The sequence below is a fragment of the Doryrhamphus excisus genome, chromosome 1 (genome assembly GCF_030265055.1).
Source record: "Doryrhamphus excisus isolate RoL2022-K1 chromosome 1, RoL_Dexc_1.0, whole genome shotgun sequence".
Taxonomy (NCBI): domain Eukaryota; kingdom Metazoa; phylum Chordata; class Actinopteri; order Syngnathiformes; family Syngnathidae; genus Doryrhamphus; species Doryrhamphus excisus.
The window spans coordinates 16,776,315-16,793,501 of NC_080466.1; the positions used below are offsets into that span (position 1 = coordinate 16,776,315).

General features: G+C 46.0%; 2 protein-coding genes and 1 pseudogene across 4 annotated transcripts; 2 read left to right on the plus strand and 1 right to left on the minus strand.

Annotated features, from left to right (window-relative positions):
* Positions 1-4,291, plus strand: part of LOC131101373 (M-protein, striated muscle-like) — a 31,478-nt pseudogene extending 27,187 nt beyond the window's left edge.
* A 238-nt stretch (positions 4,292-4,529) lies between these two features.
* On the plus strand, positions 4,530-12,145 carry LOC131135317 (uncharacterized). Of its 2 annotated transcripts, XM_058081091.1 has the most exons (5): positions 4,530-4,855; positions 4,968-5,427; positions 5,826-5,990; positions 9,392-9,516; positions 9,610-12,145. In XM_058081091.1, exons 2-5 carry the CDS (start codon positions 4,975-4,977, stop codon positions 11,480-11,482), a joined length of 2,616 nt encoding a protein of 871 aa, XP_057937074.1. In that variant the 5' UTR covers positions 4,530-4,855; positions 4,968-4,974; the 3' UTR covers positions 11,483-12,145. The 2 variants fall into 2 exon arrangements, with proteins under 2 accessions (XP_057937074.1, XP_057937073.1); XM_058081090.1 differs by having other exon boundaries at positions 4,530-5,427.
* Positions 12,042-16,283, minus strand: lgsn (lengsin, lens protein with glutamine synthetase domain). 2 transcript variants are annotated; one of them, XM_058081093.1, is made up of 4 exons: positions 16,085-16,283; positions 13,889-14,540; positions 13,591-13,757; positions 12,042-13,430 (listed from the first exon to the last, which is right to left on the minus strand). In XM_058081093.1, the coding sequence occupies exons 2-4, from the start codon at positions 14,496-14,498 to the stop codon at positions 12,237-12,239; spliced, it is 1,971 nt and encodes a 656-aa protein (XP_057937076.1). In that variant the 5' UTR covers positions 14,499-14,540; positions 16,085-16,283; the 3' UTR covers positions 12,042-12,236. The 2 variants fall into 2 exon arrangements, with proteins under 2 accessions (XP_057937076.1, XP_057937075.1); XM_058081092.1 differs by lacking the exon at positions 16,085-16,283 and adding an exon at positions 14,645-14,983.
* Positions 16,284-17,187: the final 904 nt, after the last annotated feature.

Genomic DNA, 17,187 nt, shown 5'->3' on the forward strand with positions numbered 1-17,187 from the left:
CCAAATTTGCCAAATTCCTGTTGGCATGCATTGATTGTTATTGTTTGCTCATCTCCTGGAAACGTTGCAGTTCTCCAGAAAGGATCAGGGGGTCTACAAGGCTGTGATTGGTGACGAGCGTGGAAAGGACACCTCCACGTTTGACATTTCAGGACAAGGTACTTCCTGTTTGTGTGACTCTTCATCAGCTCCATGCGCCATGTTTGACTTATGTCTCTTTTATTGACAGTCTTTGATGACATCATCAACGCCATCGCCAAAATTGCTGGTAAGTCTCATTAGCGACTTGACCCGGTCAATCAGCGTCCATTTATATATCTACCATATACAATAAGTACAATGAACACTATGCACCAGTGCATATATCCTATTAATGTAGTATTTAATGGATATGTATATCCCAGGAACATTATTTTCCACTGCTCTACATAGTAGTTGGAAATATGGGTAATAACTATAAAAGCAATCTTCACTCGCTAAGTGTACTGCAAAAAAGGTCAGTAAGGATAATTCATAATGCCGCCTACAGAGGACATACTAACTCCTTATTTCTAAAATCACTAATACTTCAACTGATATAGTTCATCTAAAATAAAATAAAATCGCATTAAATAAAATTAAATAAAATTAAATAAAATTAAATAAAATTAAATAAAATTAAATAAAATTAAATTATTAATTAGGAAAACAGGAAGTGAACAAATGTAACAGTTACTGATTGTAAAAGTACCAGATGGAGGGGTAGGATTTAATAAGCTTTGCTTCTTCCTACTCCTTTTGGACATGTGGAACAGTGAATTGATGCGGGTTCAAATGAAATAAAACCATTACCATTACCATTACCATAGTACATACTAGTACAGTATATACCCTGCACCTTATGTTGGTAACTGTGATGTTTGTTTCAGGTGAGTCAGCCTCCGACCTGGTGATCCAGTGCACACCAGAGGGCATCCGTCTGCAATGCTACATGAACTACTACACGGAGGAGATGAAGACCGTGTGGAAACACAAGTATGTTCTTTCTTGGAGTACGGCAGGTTCATGTCAAATACTTGCTGACCTCCATGTGTGATGCAGATGCCACCTCTTCTAACTTGTTCTGTTTGACTCCTGAGCTGATCCAGTGTGCCAACATGACATCTCCTTTGTTAACTCGGTGCTGTTTTATTTTACTATAATAACTTTAGACACGTTTTCAACTCTCCAAACGCACATCTTTGCTTTCTTTAAGCCCTGATTGGCTAGGCCTTCCATCTCATGAGCCATTCTTTGTTGACTTAATCTTACCTGACCTCACTACACTTCAAGCACATTAACAGCAGCACATATTGACTCTGGTAAAATACATCCATCCATTTTTTTATGCCGCTTGTCCTCACATGATGTTCACCTCACATGAGGTTCACCTCACATGCATGTTTTTGGAATGTGGGAAGAAGCTGAACAAGTTCTGGACTGTGCTGCCAACATTCATTCATTCATTCATTTTCTACCGCTTTTTCCTCACGAGGGTCGCGGGGGTGCTGGAGCCTATCCCAGCTGTCTTCGGGCGAGAGGCGGGGTACACCCTGGACTGGTCGCCAGCCAATCACAGGGCACATATAGACAAACAACCATTCACACTCACATTCATACCTATGGACAATTTGGAGTGGCTAATTAACCTAGCATGTTTTTGGAATGTGGGAGGAAACCGGAGTACCCGGAGAAAACCCACGCATGCACGAGGAGAACATGCAAACTTCACACAGAGATGCCCAAGGGTGGAATTGAACCCTGGTCTCCTAGCTGTGAGGTCTGCGCGCTAACCACTAGACCGCCGTGCCGCCCGTGCTGCCAACATGCATCCATTAATTACGATTATACTGTATACATTTGAACATAAGCGCGTGGTGTCGCCTTCGCCTTCTGCAGGGAGAGCAAGATTGCCTCCTCCGAGAAGATGAGGATCGGCGGCACGGCCGAGATGGCGTGGATGCAAATCTGCGACCCCTCGGACAAGGAGAAGGGTCTCTACACCATCGAGATCTACGACGGCGTGAAGACACACTCCAGAACCTTTGACCTCTCTGGACAAGGCACGGCTTGTTGAGCGCATGTGCATTTTCATTTTGGAAGTTGCAATTTAATCATATGACACGTCCTCCTCTGCAGCCTACACCGACGCCTACGAGGAGTACCTGAGACTCAAGTGAGTCATTTCTTTCAGACTTGAATGTCAATATTTATAATGTATTCAGTGCTTGTTTTATTCAAACCCACTCCTTTCTGCTCCTTTAGGGCTGCTGCCTTTGCGGAGAAAAGTGAGTGTCACTGCTTTAGTGGAATGTTAGGAGATCATTAATCGTCTGGTCTAAACTGTGTCACTAAAGCCCAGTAGTGACTACGCATGTGCTTGTGTCCCTTCAGACCGCGGCAGAGTGATGGGCGGTCTTCCTGATGTGGTCACCATCATGGAGCAGAAGGTGCGTTCACGCTGTGCTCACACATTGACTGTAGACAATATTGGCTTCAGGTGGAGCTCAAGTTCCCCGACAGCATTCCAGAGAGACCGGAGCTGCAGTGTGTCAATGCCACGCCCTCTAAATGTTGCGGTGTGAAGTCGTATGGAAGCAGATGTGGACGTTGCAGAGCGTAGATGCATTAAAACGCAACTAGTGGAGTCCTTGTTTGGGTAGAGGTTAGCATTGTGTTAGCATTGTGTTTTATTGTACTTCTGTACTTCATTGTACTACAAAAGAGTTGGGGAACACTGGTATAGATAATGAAATGGCTGTAGTTTTTAAACATTACGGCCGGCGGCACGGCGGTGGAGTGGTTAGCGCGCAGACCTCACAGCTTGGAGACCAGGGTTCAATTCCACCCTCTGCCATCTCTGTGTGGAGTTTGCATGTTCTCCCCGTGCATGCGTGGGTTTTCTGCGGGTACTCCGGTTTCCTCCCACATTCCAAAAACATGCTAGGTTAATTAGCGACTCCAAATTGTCCATAGGTATGAATGTGAGTGTGAATGGTTGTTTGTCTATATGTGCCCTGTGATTGACTGGGTGACCAGTCCAGGGTGTACCCCGCCTCTCGCCCCAAGACAGCTGGGATAGGCTCCAGCACCCCCGCGACCCTTGTGAGGAAAAAGCAGTAGAAAATGAATGAATGAATGAACATTACGGCCAATTAGCACGCTAGCAGCTGATCACATGTCAGCTGCAGGATTTTTTTTTTAATGTTGTCCAAATGTCTCACACTGAAACATTCAATGACGTTTCACTTCTTGTAGTCCCTGAGCCTGACCTGCACCGTGTGGGGCGAGCCGACTCCCGAGGTCACCTGGTTCAAGAATGAACAGGAAGTGGCTTCCAACGAGCACACCAAGATCACGTTTGACGGCGGTAAGTTTGCCAGCCTGGTCATCAACCAAGTGACGCCCGAAGACTCCGGCAAGTACAGCATCAACGTGCGCAACAAGTACGGCGGCGAGTTTGTCGAAATCACCGTCAGCGTCTACAGGCACGGCGAGCAGATCCCCGAGGCTAAACTTGGGCAGCCCAAAATGGCCACGCCCTCTGTCACACCCGGGCTACCCAAGTCGCCTGCCCCCTCTTCCAAGACCCCCACCCCTTCGAAGGCCCAGACTCCGGCGTTGTCCATGAAGAGCCCAACCCCCGCCTCCACTGCAAAATCTCCAACCCCGGCCCCAAAATCTCCAACCCCGGCCCCTAAATCTCCAACCCCGGCCCCTAAATCTCCAACCCCAGCTCTGAAGTCTCCAACCCCGGCTCCGCAATCTCCAACCCCTACGCCAAAATCCCCAGGCTTCAAATCTCCGACCCCTTTGGCTAAGTCCCCGACTCCATCCCCCAAGTCTCCGACTCCCACCCCGGCTCCAAAGTCCCCAACCCCCACACCCGCTCGCAGCATCAAGTCTCCCACCCCGCCCAGATTCATGAAGTCTCCAACCCCACCGAGGAAGTAAGCGACGGCGACGCTAGTGAGCGAGTTTTTAGCATGAGTTGCAAATTGTTGCTGTCAAAGTTATAAAAAAAACGTAAAAACTGAACTTTTACGGTGGCTGCTAGCGAACAAAGCAGATGTTTCCGATATTACGTGACGTTATTAAAAGCTGCACCTTTCACTACGTTGTGTTAGTGGAATGCCTTAATTCATTGGGGAGTACCTAAAAGTTGTCGTCCCGAGTGGTCAGCTGACATGAAATGAACATGAGTGCTTAACTTTGGCAAGTTAGCGTAGCAAACACCATATTATTTTCTTCTTTTACCTCTGGGATCTGTTGGGGGGGGGGGTGTGCGAACACAAATATTGACTCCTTGCTTTTCCCCCCAATAAATGATCAATGTATCAACGTGGTCTTTGTGACTCATGTCATGTCGTCTCCGAGTCTGCTGGCTGGCTGAACAAACCTGCTCCTTGCCTGCAGGTGAGCCTGAGTGGGCGGGGCTTGTTACTGTGTGTGTTTGTGTGTGTGTGTGTAGCAGGTACAACAGGCTGATCCACACCTCAGACGCTGGTCTCGATGCAGGACTTTTCACATCAAGACTCTCCCAAGTCCTTTCGGTAAAGTTAAACCCAGTTGAGCTGAAACGTGAGTAAGTCTGTTTTTCAGGATGTGGCGGCACGTGTGACTGAGTAAGACTCGTTTCGTGTTTACCTGCACTTGACAGACTGGTTCTCACATCTTTGCTTAATGTATTAGCAGCTCTATCAGCTCAACGTTCACCTTCAAGAAAAAGGTAGACTATTGAGGAGAATCGTACAGGAGCCAGATGGACTATGGCTGTCATTGATCTGATGATGATGGGAGTGGACCATCATCCAAGGAAGGAACATCAGCCTTGAAGGTATGGAAAGTTGGAGGAATGGACTTGAGTAGAAGGGTCCAAGTGTCAATCTTGAGGTCACTGAAGCGGTTCTGGTTGCTCCAATTCGCCTTCCACTCGTCCTCTGGTCAAGTGCTGAGATGATGGCGTCCAATGAGTCCAATTTGTCGTGCATATCATCACTGAAGGACGACGAAGGTCCGCTCTACATCCAACCGCACTACAAAGAGTCATACCGTCTGGCTATATATGCTTTGCTGTGCGGTGGGAAAACCGCATACGAGGACTTCCTGCAGGCTGAGCAGATCAGCCATTTCCTGTCTGAGGAGGAGATTCTCTTCATTCTGGAAAATGCAGAGGTATCCGTCGTGGAGGATGACTTGGACGGGCGGCGGGTGGGCGTCGTCGAACCAAACCCGTCCACCTACTTCCCTGTGGAGTCGGACGAGGAGGTGCCGGACCTGGACTTGGGCTGGCCAGAGGTCACGCTGGACGACCTTGACACTAGCATCAGCCTGCTCTTCCACCCTCCCAGACCCAACACGCCCACCATCAAGGAAGTGGTACGAAAGCAGATCCAGGAGGCCAAGCAGGTGAGCACGTGCCCGGGCTGGTGTGTAAGCTTCATGTTGCCAATCTGTGTTTGGACCTGTTGTATGTCATCACCATGGCAACGTGAATAAGACTCACAGCGGTGCAACCATTGTGATGCTTTTCTGTGAACACGTTTTTGTCCGTGTTTGGATGAGGTCCAAACGTTCGCTTTTGTAGATGTCTGATTCATGCTCAGAAATGTGGAACTAATGTTTAATTTTGCCACAATTTTGAAAACTAATTCCTGGATCCTCATCAAAAGGTTCTCTTGGCTTGCATCTCGGTTGTGGTTTTGAGAAACGGATGATTGACGACTGATTCAGTGTAACTCCTCACTAACATTTCATGATGGCAAATGTTCACATGCTGACTCAACTACTTCCTTTGCTGTCTCCAGGTCGTTGCTATAGCGATGGACGTCTTCACTGACGTTGACATTTTCAAGGAGGTCATCGGTGTCACACTGAGGGGTGTGGTGGTCTACATCCTACTGGACGAGGCCCAGTTTGGCAGCTTCCACGCCATGTCGCAGAGAGTAGGCGTCAACATCCAGGACCTTAAGGTGCCAGTCTTCCTCCTACACATGCTACAGTCTGGCTTTGCAGAAGTAGCTTGATAAACCTCATTAGTTGTTGACAGCTCAATGCTGAGTGCTCTTGAAACTCAATCTGCAGACCCTGGTTTGAGACCACAGGACTCGCGAGACCACCCCAAAAGATTACGGGTTGTGGTTGGTTAGTTTTAGTATATACTGTATTTTCTGGACTATAAGAGTATAAGTCACACAAGGCCAAAAATGCATAATTAGGTAGAAAAAAACATACATAAGTCGCTCTACTTGACCAAAACAGACATTACATATCTTGGAAGGCAAGTTCTAACAATAAAAGAATAGAGAACAGGCTGAATAGATGTAAACACAATGGTTAACACAATGGTTATTCAGCTACACAAAAAATATAAACATGAACAGAAAAGGTGTCCAGTGTTTATGGAACACAAACAGTTTTTTCATTTATAAGTCGCTCTGGAGTATAAGTCGCAGGAACAGCCAACCTATGAAAAAAAATGCGACTTATAGTCCGGAAAACACGGTATTTTATTTCCTGTGTGTATAGAACTCGTTCAGATCAGTGCAGATTTCAGATCAACTTTTGTACTAAAAGTGTTGTAGCACATCAATTAGCTTCAGCTCCGACAACACGCCCCTTCTTTCTTTCTTCTTTTTTCAACATATTTTATTTTATTTTATTTTATTTTATTTTATACCTCTTTTTCCTCACGAGGGTCGCGGGGGTGCTGGAGCCTATCCCAGCTGTCTTTGGGCGAGAGGCGGGGTACACCCTGGACTGGTGGCCAGCCAATCACAGGGCACATATAGACAAAGAACCGTTCACACTCACATTCATACCTATGGACAATTTGGAGTCGCCAATTAACCTAGCATGTTTTTGGAATGTGGAAGAAAACCGGAGTACCCAGAGAAAACCCACGCATGCTCTGGGAGAACATGCAAACTCCACACAGAGATGGCCGAGGGTGGAGTTGAACCCTGGTCCTCCTAGCTGTGAGGTCTGCGCGCTAACCAATCGACCGCTGTGCCGCCTTATTTTATTTTATTTTATTTTATTTTATTTTATTTTATTTTATTTTATTTTATTTTATTTTATTTTATTTTATTTTATTTTATTTTATTTTATTTTATTTTATTTTATTTTATTTTATTTTTTCCCCTTCTTTCTTTAACTACCATTGTTCACCAGCACCAATTGAAGCTAGCAAGTAGTCAAAGAACGTCACGTTTGCTCACTGTGTCGACTCACTGGAAGATGCCCTCGGCAATTGTTAAGTACACACTCAACACAGACGACCAACCAACATTAAACGCACCAAGAAAGTAAAATATAAGAACACGGTAAAAACACAAACCTCAAATGTTAAGCCATTTCTTAGTATAATTGATTATTGGTGCAGCTCAAATGTGTGGGAATGCCATTCCACATTAAAACAAGAATGCTGCTGTCTCAGTCACATGACCACATCCCTGAAATACCACAGCATGATACATCGTCCTCTAAAGCAGTGGCACTCGCAAGCTCCTGGTCGATGGCAATGATAATATGTGTCGATCACATAAACGTCACTTTGAATTGTTTGATTGCTTTACTTTGCGTTCTGGCTTTTTTCTATGCTTCCATTTGTTATACTGTTATTTCATAATTCATTGGATTAACCTTTTTAATAGGTCACCTCGACTTTGGCTGCATTGTCTTTTGCATAATTCTTTTCAATTCTTGTATATCTGTAATATTTGATTGCAAACATAACTGGACTAACGTCTCATGAACGCTATGTAGCTATTTAGCTATTTTGACTGACAGATTACCGGCACTGATATTAAATTGAATTGTGAATTATTGAATTATATAAGGGAAAAGCCATATCGGCTGATATGACATATCTCCTGTGTTGGAATGAATACATGCAGTACCGATACGTACACACCCCCCTGCTCTAAAGTCTCAAACTTAAGTACACTGTTCTGTTTTTGCCGAGGGTCCGAGTTCAGGCTGACGCCGTCTTTTGTTAGCCAGTCGCTCATTTTGGCGTAGCTGGATTTTCCTGTCGAGCGGCATCAGCTGACACTGAACAGAACAAACAAGACAACGAGAAGATGTTGTCAGCTAACAGCTCGGCCTTGTTAGGACGACTTCAGTGCTTCATAGATACAAACTCCTATATGATTGAATATTCTTTCAAATTCAGACAGGAAAATGTTTACAAAAATCCTTTATTGTGTGGAAATATGGGGTAATAACTATAAAAGCAATCCTCACTCGCTAATTGTACTGCAAAAAAGGTCAGTAAGGATAATTCATAATGCCGCCTACAGAGAACATACTAACTCCACAAATACTTCAACTTGCTGATATAGTTCATCTTCAAACAGCTAAAATAATGCATAAGGCGAAAAATAACCAATTAGCTAAAAATGTCATCCAATACTTCTCTACAAGAGAGGAGAAATATGATCTCAGGGAAGAAGTACATTTGAAACACTTATATGCTAGGACTACGTTAAAAAGCCATAGCATTTCAGTATGTGGAATCAAACTATGGAATGGATTGAGTAAGGACCTCAAACAATGCACAACGATGAGCCAATTCAAGAAACAATACAAGCAGTTGATGTTTGCTAAATACAAGGATGAAGAGTCTTGAACCAGTCATGATGTGCTATATATATCACTATATTGACACTTACTATGGTACCCGTTATGTCATTGGATGCTCATATCACCTCCTACTTCGGTATGAGACAAAAAATAAAAATAATAAAAAATTAAAACATTTGAAACAAATTCCAAAAAAAATTATAAAAATTCATAAAATAAATTAATAAATAAAATAAATTTGCTAAATACAAGGATGAAGAGTCTTGAACCAGTCATGATGTGCTATATATATCACTATTTTGACACTTACTATGGTACACATTATGTCATTGGATGCTCATATCACCTTGTACTTCGGTACAAGGTACATTATTTAAAAAAAAAAACAAAAAAAAACCTTAAACTGTATTATGGAAAGCAGGAAGTGAACAAATGAAACAGTTACTGATTGTAAAAGTAAACTGTATTATGGAAAGCAGGAAGTGAACAAATGTAACAGTTACTGATTGTAAAAGTACCAGATGAAGGGGTAGGATTTAATAAGCTTTGCTTCTTGCTACTCCTTTTGGACATGTGGAACTGTGAACTGATTATGGGATGCATTCAATTGTAATCTGAAGCATGTTCAAATGAAATAAAACCATTACCATTACCAAATGTAATGTTGTTTTTCCTAATTTTGCTACGTTTATGGCTTTTGTCTTGTGCTCCCGCTAATTCACAAAGCAACATAAAGTCTTTGTAAAAGAGTGTGGTACCATAACGTCCTCTCTTGTGTCTCCATCAGAACATCCGGGTCCGTACAGTGCGAGGTCAGCAGTATCACTGTCAGTCCGGAATGAAATTCCACGGCAGTTTGGAACAGAGGTTCATCCTGGTGGACTGTAGAACCGTTTTATACGGCACGTACAGGTGAGCCGGGAGCTCTTAAACACTTCCTGTTGCCACAGTCGCTGGTCTGACAAAGACTCAACAACAAAGGTGACTGTGCTTCTTGCTCCCCAGCTATACATGGTCCTTTGAGAAGATCAACCTGAGCATGGTCCTGGTGGTCACGGGTCAGCTAGTTTGCTCATACGACGAGGAGTTCCGTCGGCTTTACGCTCGCTCGACTATTCCTGAAGCGCTGTACAAGGAGAGGTCGTCTATGGAGTACCTCCTGGACAGCGTGGCCCTGCGTAGTCCAAATTCCAGCCAGCTGACCCTGCATCAAATTCACATGAGATCCAGAGGCATGCACGGGTTGAGGGGTGCTCAGGAGGACCGCTTTGGGAATGCCGTCGGGATGGCCAGGGGCCTCAGCGTACAGGACCGCTTGCATCAGTCCCATTTTACAGACACGGGCCACATGGTGAGGGGACACAGTTTTGGTGCAGACCTTCAGAGATTAAACCCAGCAACCCGGCTAAGAATGGGAACCAAAGACATTGTAGTACCCGTTGCTCCTGACAGGCCCGTTCCCATGCTGGTTCCCAGCAGGATGTCTCACCAGCACATTCGACACCAGAGTCGCTACGGTCCCGACCAGAATCTTATCCCGTTCAATTCTGAGACGTCTCTCCACAGGTGGAAAATGGACACGTACCTGAATAGCAATATGAATCTTGATGCGTCATGTGACGTCCTGTCCCCGGTGACCTCGCCGTACAGCAGCCGCACAGGCCTGAATGAGCACCAGCTCCACATGACTCACATGAAACCCAGAGACATCAAGTCCAGATTGGAGGAAATCCGGCAAAAGAGGCTCAGTTTACAGGACTACAACAATCTCAGGCAGAGCCAAGAGTCTCTGAGGTCCATGTACCAAAGTCTGGATCGACCCAAGTTCAAGTCTTCTTTAACGCAGAACATGGAGGACACGAGCAACCTGGAACCAACCAATCACAGAGATCCCGGACCCGGCAAGGAAGATGACATGAACTGCTCTGCGTTGTACTTTGACATCCAAACAGGCCCAGAACTGAAGAGGACGACGGCATACGACTGGTACGAGCCTCTTTCTAGGACTTCTTCAGCCACCCATCTGGACGAGAAGCTCAAAGAACCATCCCTCAAGTACCCCAGTGGTCTCCAGCGTCCCAGAACAATGGAGTCCTTGATTGAAATTCCTGAAGAGAAGGAAGGTTCAAGTAATCTTATCAACAGTTATGATGGTGTTGGGCTCACAGATAGAACAGACGAGGAGAAGAAGGTAGGAGCACCTCAAGCAGAGGTAGCCACAAGAAACAATGACTCCATGGCCAAGCAGTCTGGATCTGCTGCTGCTCAGGAGAGAAAGAAGTCCCTTCCTAGCTCGGCGGAGACGGCCCCACAGATCTTAACTGCATCCACCTCAGAAGTGAAAAGTCATCGGACAGATAAAGATGGGATTCCTCAGAGGAAGAACTCCATGAGGATGAAAAGCTCTGAAGAGAAGAAGGTCTCCAAAAAGGAGGATAAGACACTCCAAAGAAAGGCCTCCTTGAAGTCACAGAATTCCTCTGGGTGTCAATCATCTCCCACTGGAAAACCATCCACCGCGGAGCACCAACCAAGCCAGAACTCCATCAGCAGGTCATCAGACTCCGAGAAGCCAAAGTCCTCCTTCAACTTCTCCAGATTATCTTCTCACCGCTCCAGCAAACGGAAAACAAACCAAGCGAACGAGCAGGAGCAAGGCTCACAAAACGATCTGGAAGAACAGCAAATGACCGCCTACGAGAGCCGCAGGGAGAAGGCCTACAGTCGTTATGAGTACTTGTTACGTTCTAGCGTTCCTCTGGACAAAGCGAAGAACGATTCTGCTTATCCCACATACGGCACGCCACAAGGTGGCGCTGAAAGGAAACTGGGGAGATTCATGCAGAGAGTTGGGAATCTCATAGGCAAGAACAAGTAGATGATGCTGATGAACCTTTGATCGTGCTGCAGATGTGAAGGTTGGCTCTGGCATACTCAACATGTACATATGTACGTATATACATAAGTATGTATATACATATGTACGTATTCTACAGGTTCACCTTATTTACTGTGGTGATTTCTTGTTCATTCATTTTCTACCGCTTTTCCTCACGAGGGTTGCGGGGGTGCTGGAGCCTATCCCAGCTGTCTTCGGGCGTGAGGCGGGGCACACCCTGGACTGGTCGCCAGCCAATCACAGGGCACATATAGACAAACAACCATTCACACTCACATTCATACGTATGGACAATTAGGAGTCGCTAATTAACCTAGCATGTTTTTGGAATGTGGGAGGAAACCGGAGTACCCGTAGAAAACCCACGCAAGCATGGGGAGAACATGCAAACTCCACACAGAGATGGCCGAGGGTGGAATTGAACCCTGGTCTCCTTGCTGTGAGGTCTGCGCGCTAAAAATGAAACCAAAGACTTCACACTGGCACAGCAGCAAATACAAACAAGCTTTTGTTGTTGTCAGTAACTACACAATTTTGCATGGAGGGCCACTTCACCTTTATTTTGAAAATATCACAATATCCATAACATCAATTTAAAAAAAATTAAAAATTTTAAAATTTACAATTTTTAAACTTTTTTAATTTTTTTTTTTACATTTTATTTTTTTATTTTTTAAAAGAAATGATTCAAGCATCATTCAAGTCCCGTGCTTTGTCTGAGAGGAGAAAATCATTAGATAAAATACTCCAAGCACTTGTTCCTCTCGTCGTCTAGTTCCTGGGTCTCAATCTCAAACTTTTTCATGGCGATGAAGTACTGCACAAAGGGCTCCCCGAGGGCACTGCGGATGATGTGGTCCTCGCCCAGTGCCTCCAGAGCATCTTCCAGCTTCACTGGGATCGCAAAATCCTTCTGCTGATTCGGTGCCCTGTGGAAGCCGCTCTCCAAGCTCAAGTTGCGTCTGATCCCATCCAGTCCGGCGGCAGCGGTAGCCGCCAGCACAACGTAAGGGTTGGCCATGGCCGAGCCCAGCTTGTTGTCGATGTGGGTCTCCCGCCCGCCGTGGCTCTTGATGTTGAACGAGCTGCTGTTGTCGTTGCAGCCGCAGGTGGCGTACAGCATCCGCTTGGGGTCTTTGATGGTCTTGGCGATGTGGCTGCGGCATCCCAATCCCGGTGACATCAGGCAGCTGAGGGCAGCCGAGTGCGTCAGGAGCCCAGCCAGCCATTTGCGACCGATGTCGGACAGGTCGCCTGCCTTCTCCCCACTTTGGAAGAGGCTGCGGCGGCCATTAGCGTCCCACAAGCTGTGGGACAGCACACCAGCATTGTAGAGGCCGTCATCGGTGAAGAAGCTAGCGATGTAGCTGTGCTTGCGAGCCATTTCTTTGATGCCGGTGCGGAACGTGAAGGCGCTGTCGGCAGCTGCGATCCCAAACTCGGGCCGCAGGTTGATCTCCATTTGACCTGGCCCACTGGCCGACGCCATGCTGTCAATGTCGGCGCCCATGCAGTACATACTGTCCACTAACTGCTGGAAGAAAGGCAGGTCATGGTTGCTCAGTAGGGTGGTGGCAGGGAACAGGAGCGTTTTGGGTCCGATCCGGTCCGGCGCTCCGAGGACGCAGCACTCGTAGGTAAAAGAGGCATGCAGGGAGAAGCCAAGGCTCTGGAGCTGGCCTAGAAGTTGCTTGGCAATGAGGCGAGGCGACGTGCGAAGGGGATTTCCTGTCACCGTGCAGGGGTCGCAGATGACCCTGGCGGTCTGCTCGGCCCAGGGTAGTATCCTGAAGGTGGAAAGATCGGGGATCAGGAGGATGTCGCTGCTGAAGTTGGCGGCGTTAGCATGATCCACTTCATTGCTCTTTGGACTCAGTGTAAGTTCCAAGTAGCTCCTTGGCATCGGAACGCCATACATTGCCTTTTCCTGGAAAAACACATAGACATAACACATATGGATGGATTATATGGACTGTATGAGTGGCTTGGTGAGGTAGTGGTTCAAGTCCTACTCAATGGCTCTGTGAGTGACAGGTCACCCGTGCTGATGGACAATGGATACATGAATGAATGGATGAAGTGATTACATGGAAGAAGCGGACAGGCACAGTCTTGGATCTGGACACTCCATGCAGGTCCGTGGCCTCAAATCGGACAAAGTTGATGTTTTCTCTGGCGATTTGTTGCTTGATCTGCTCCATGGTGGAGATGAACCTTTGATTCCCTGAGATGTCTATGGCCTCGTTTCCGTTATCTGTGAAGGAAAGAGTTGGAGCAAATGAATATGAACTAAAATGGTGGACTAGTCTGATGTCAAACTAGCGTCTTGTCATTTATCCGCAACGGTGGATTGAAGATATCAGTGATAAATCCGTCAGCACTGACCTGAGTGAAGAGCTTTAGTCTCCCCACAGGAACCGCTGCTGTCACATTTGTGAGTCCGGAATTCCGGCTGCCTTTTTGTGTTGGTCTCCGCCGTGAACGAGCTGGATGAATCCATGGAGGGAGGCGGTTGAATAGAAGTGCTCTCTGTGGATGTGGGCCCCTTTCTGGAAGCGTCGGATTGAGGTTTGAAGGTCCTGAATGCTCTCTGTGGGTTGACGTTGTCCTGCTGCATGCTAGGCCGAGCCCACCCGCCACGGCCGCTACCATGCAAGTAGGAGTTATGGCCCCCTGGGGGGTTGAGCGCAGGACCGTCCCTCAGCAGGGTCTTCAGCTCCTCCACGGTTTGCCTGGCGAGTCCCATCTCGCCTTGCCGACCTCTATCTTGTGGGTCCGCCTCCTGGATCCAGTCCTCCAGGTCTGTTTTGTCCATCCCGTGGTCATAAAATGGCTCAGTGGACTTTGGACGTAGCGATCCAACGGTGGGGAGGTCTGCAGGTGGGATCGAGCTGCTGGGAGCGTGGACGATGTTGGGACCTCGTCTGCTCACCCACTCGACAGGAGGAATGTATTTTCCCGTCACCCTCACTCCCTTCCTGCCCTCCATGCTCATCCCTGTGCCGTCTATTTGGTCTTTGGTCCGACACTGACCCACCTGGAAGATATGACATGACAGGCGACCATCACATGGAAAATGTTAGCATGTTAGCTCAATAAAAAAAATAATTTAAAGCAAGTTAAACAGGTGAAATGTGTTACCTCGGACTCTTCAGACTCATTCATTTGTGCTCTTTCATCAACACTATTTTGGACTTTGATGGCCTTCATGTGAGATCCTCACCGGCACATTAATTTTTATACACAATTGCTACAAAGGTGACACGCGTGAAACTTCCATCTGCACCCCCCCTCCCCGCCTTTCCGGCACAACACAATCCTCTGCATCCGACTGTGAACTGAAACCTGCCAGCCTGCCGCCGTCGCTCGATCTGGAAAGTATCAAACCGTTGACCTAACTGGCTGAGGGTGCCGACCGCTCGGGGCTTTTTGTGTCACTGCAGAGCAAAACTGCTGAGTCCAGCGACTGTTTGTCTTTCCAGAAAGTTGGGATTCTGTACGGAGACAACAGGAAAGCACCAGAAGCACACTAAGCAACTTTTAATACAGGTGACAGCTGTGCCCTTGCATCTGATTCACTTTTTGTATTTACAATATCTACATTTGCACTGCAGTTCTTTGTGATACATGAACCAGTATCATTCATATTGGATTTTATTTATTCTATTTTTACAATAAAGAAAACATTGTATTCACGTTGTAATGTGTACTACACGATTACCAGGCCATAACAATATGTACTGGCTTTTACAATCATGTTGTACAATGTACAACATGAAGACAGGATCATGTCTGGACAGAACACCTTCACGTTTTCAGGGTGGGGTTTAAAGAGCTGCATCAAGGTTGGCTCGCAGGAAATGACGCAGTCGTAATCAAAATCACGCTGCGCCACTCGAAAGAAAACATCAATCATACTGTATACAGTATAATTTCATATACAGTTGAGTTTCACATTGCCCATGTTAAATTACACATACACATATACGCTTATTTTTTTTATAGGCGAACATTTCACCATGTATTTCAGCTCTAGGAACATATCCTCTCGTTATGAGCTTTTATTTTGACGGTCTCAACAGGAAGTGTCGTGTCTCGCTCTGTCGTCAAGTGTCGCTCGGGTGCGGAGGAGACTTCGGCTCTGATCGGACAAATAAAGACGGGCACTAATGGTGAACAACCCATCTGCGACTTTACGCTTTTTCTGGGAACCGGCTGTATGATTAAGTTACAATCTTCAATGAGTAAGCATATCCCAGTAAGTAACATTTATTATTTTTATTAATCACCGCCGCCGTCTTTTTTGAGACGGTTTCCAGCCGTTGGCTTCGACAAATCACGGCCTACTTGCTACAAAGGCGCTTCAAAAACTAACTATTTGCGTTAATTAATGATATTATTAGCTGTAGTTTAAAGATTAGACGTTATTTTCACTCTCAAGACTAAATTTGTGGACGGCTGTTCTTGCTTTGGAAGCGGCTAACGCTGCTTCCAGCTAGCTATAGCTAACGACCTGTTCCGACGTTGAAATTGTGACATTTTTATTTCTTATCGAAGTGAGACGGGTTATGGTTTGTTCACCGTGTTGTCGGTTGTTGGTCTCCTGTGTTATTTCTACGAGGCGCCATGCTCGTCGTTTAGGGTCGCTGGCTGCTTGGGGCGCCAGCAGGTGGCCCATGAAGCTCCATCATGGCGCCGCTCTCTCTCTCTCTCAAAGGACGCTTCGCTGTGCTCACCTTTTATGCTAACATCGACGACGACCATGTACAAGAAAATGCCCCTGCTTTCTGTACTGTGTAGCCTCAGAGGCATGTTTTGTGTATGACGTTCTTTGTGTATGACTCTTTGTCAGCCGCCATGTTGCCAGATGTAGTCTAAACCGGTCCGTAGCTGATTAGCCAGTGACGTATTTTTACGTCGTGTGAGCTTTGGCCCGGCTGTCAAAGTTACACGTCATTCGGAGATAGCGGCCTGTCTTTAAATCTCACCCTCATTTCTTTAATCGCTGGGTGACACAACCGCTGGCCGGTGTGACGTCATGCATGTTTGGCGGGATGACTGCGTAACGTCACCGTGTGACGTCACGGGTCAGTTGCAACTGCTAATATGCATGACCGCCTGAAGCGAACTAAGTTTATCATGTTGGACATGCGCGCCACGTCACCAACGGTTAATCCACACGCAGCGGCCACTTCATTAGGTACACCGCCCAATGACATCAATCAAGAAGATAACATTCACGTTTTGAATGCTTATTGGACGTAAGCGTACCTGCTGATGTGTATTGTGTGTCATGAGGGTGTGGCCTATGGAGATCAAGGTGTGCACAATTTTAGGCAGCTTCTTGATTTACTCTTAATTTATTTTTTGTTTTTTTTTTTGGATGATTTTGATTTTTTTCGACTCATGTCACAAGACCATAAATATTTTCTTACTAAAAAAACACCAAAGGACAACGCAGGTAAATGCAATCACTTAATCAGACCATATAAATAACAATAGTAAAAATAACTTGTAATGTTACCTTTATTATTTCATAGCATGGTGAATGTGCAGGTCACAAGTGTTTTGTAATTGTAATTGTAAAAAAAATATTTGTATTTTTTAATTCATTTGCTTTGGTATCCTGTTCCGAGTCATGTGATTGTTGTTAGCAACTGTACCTAAGTGGTTGTGGATGCTTG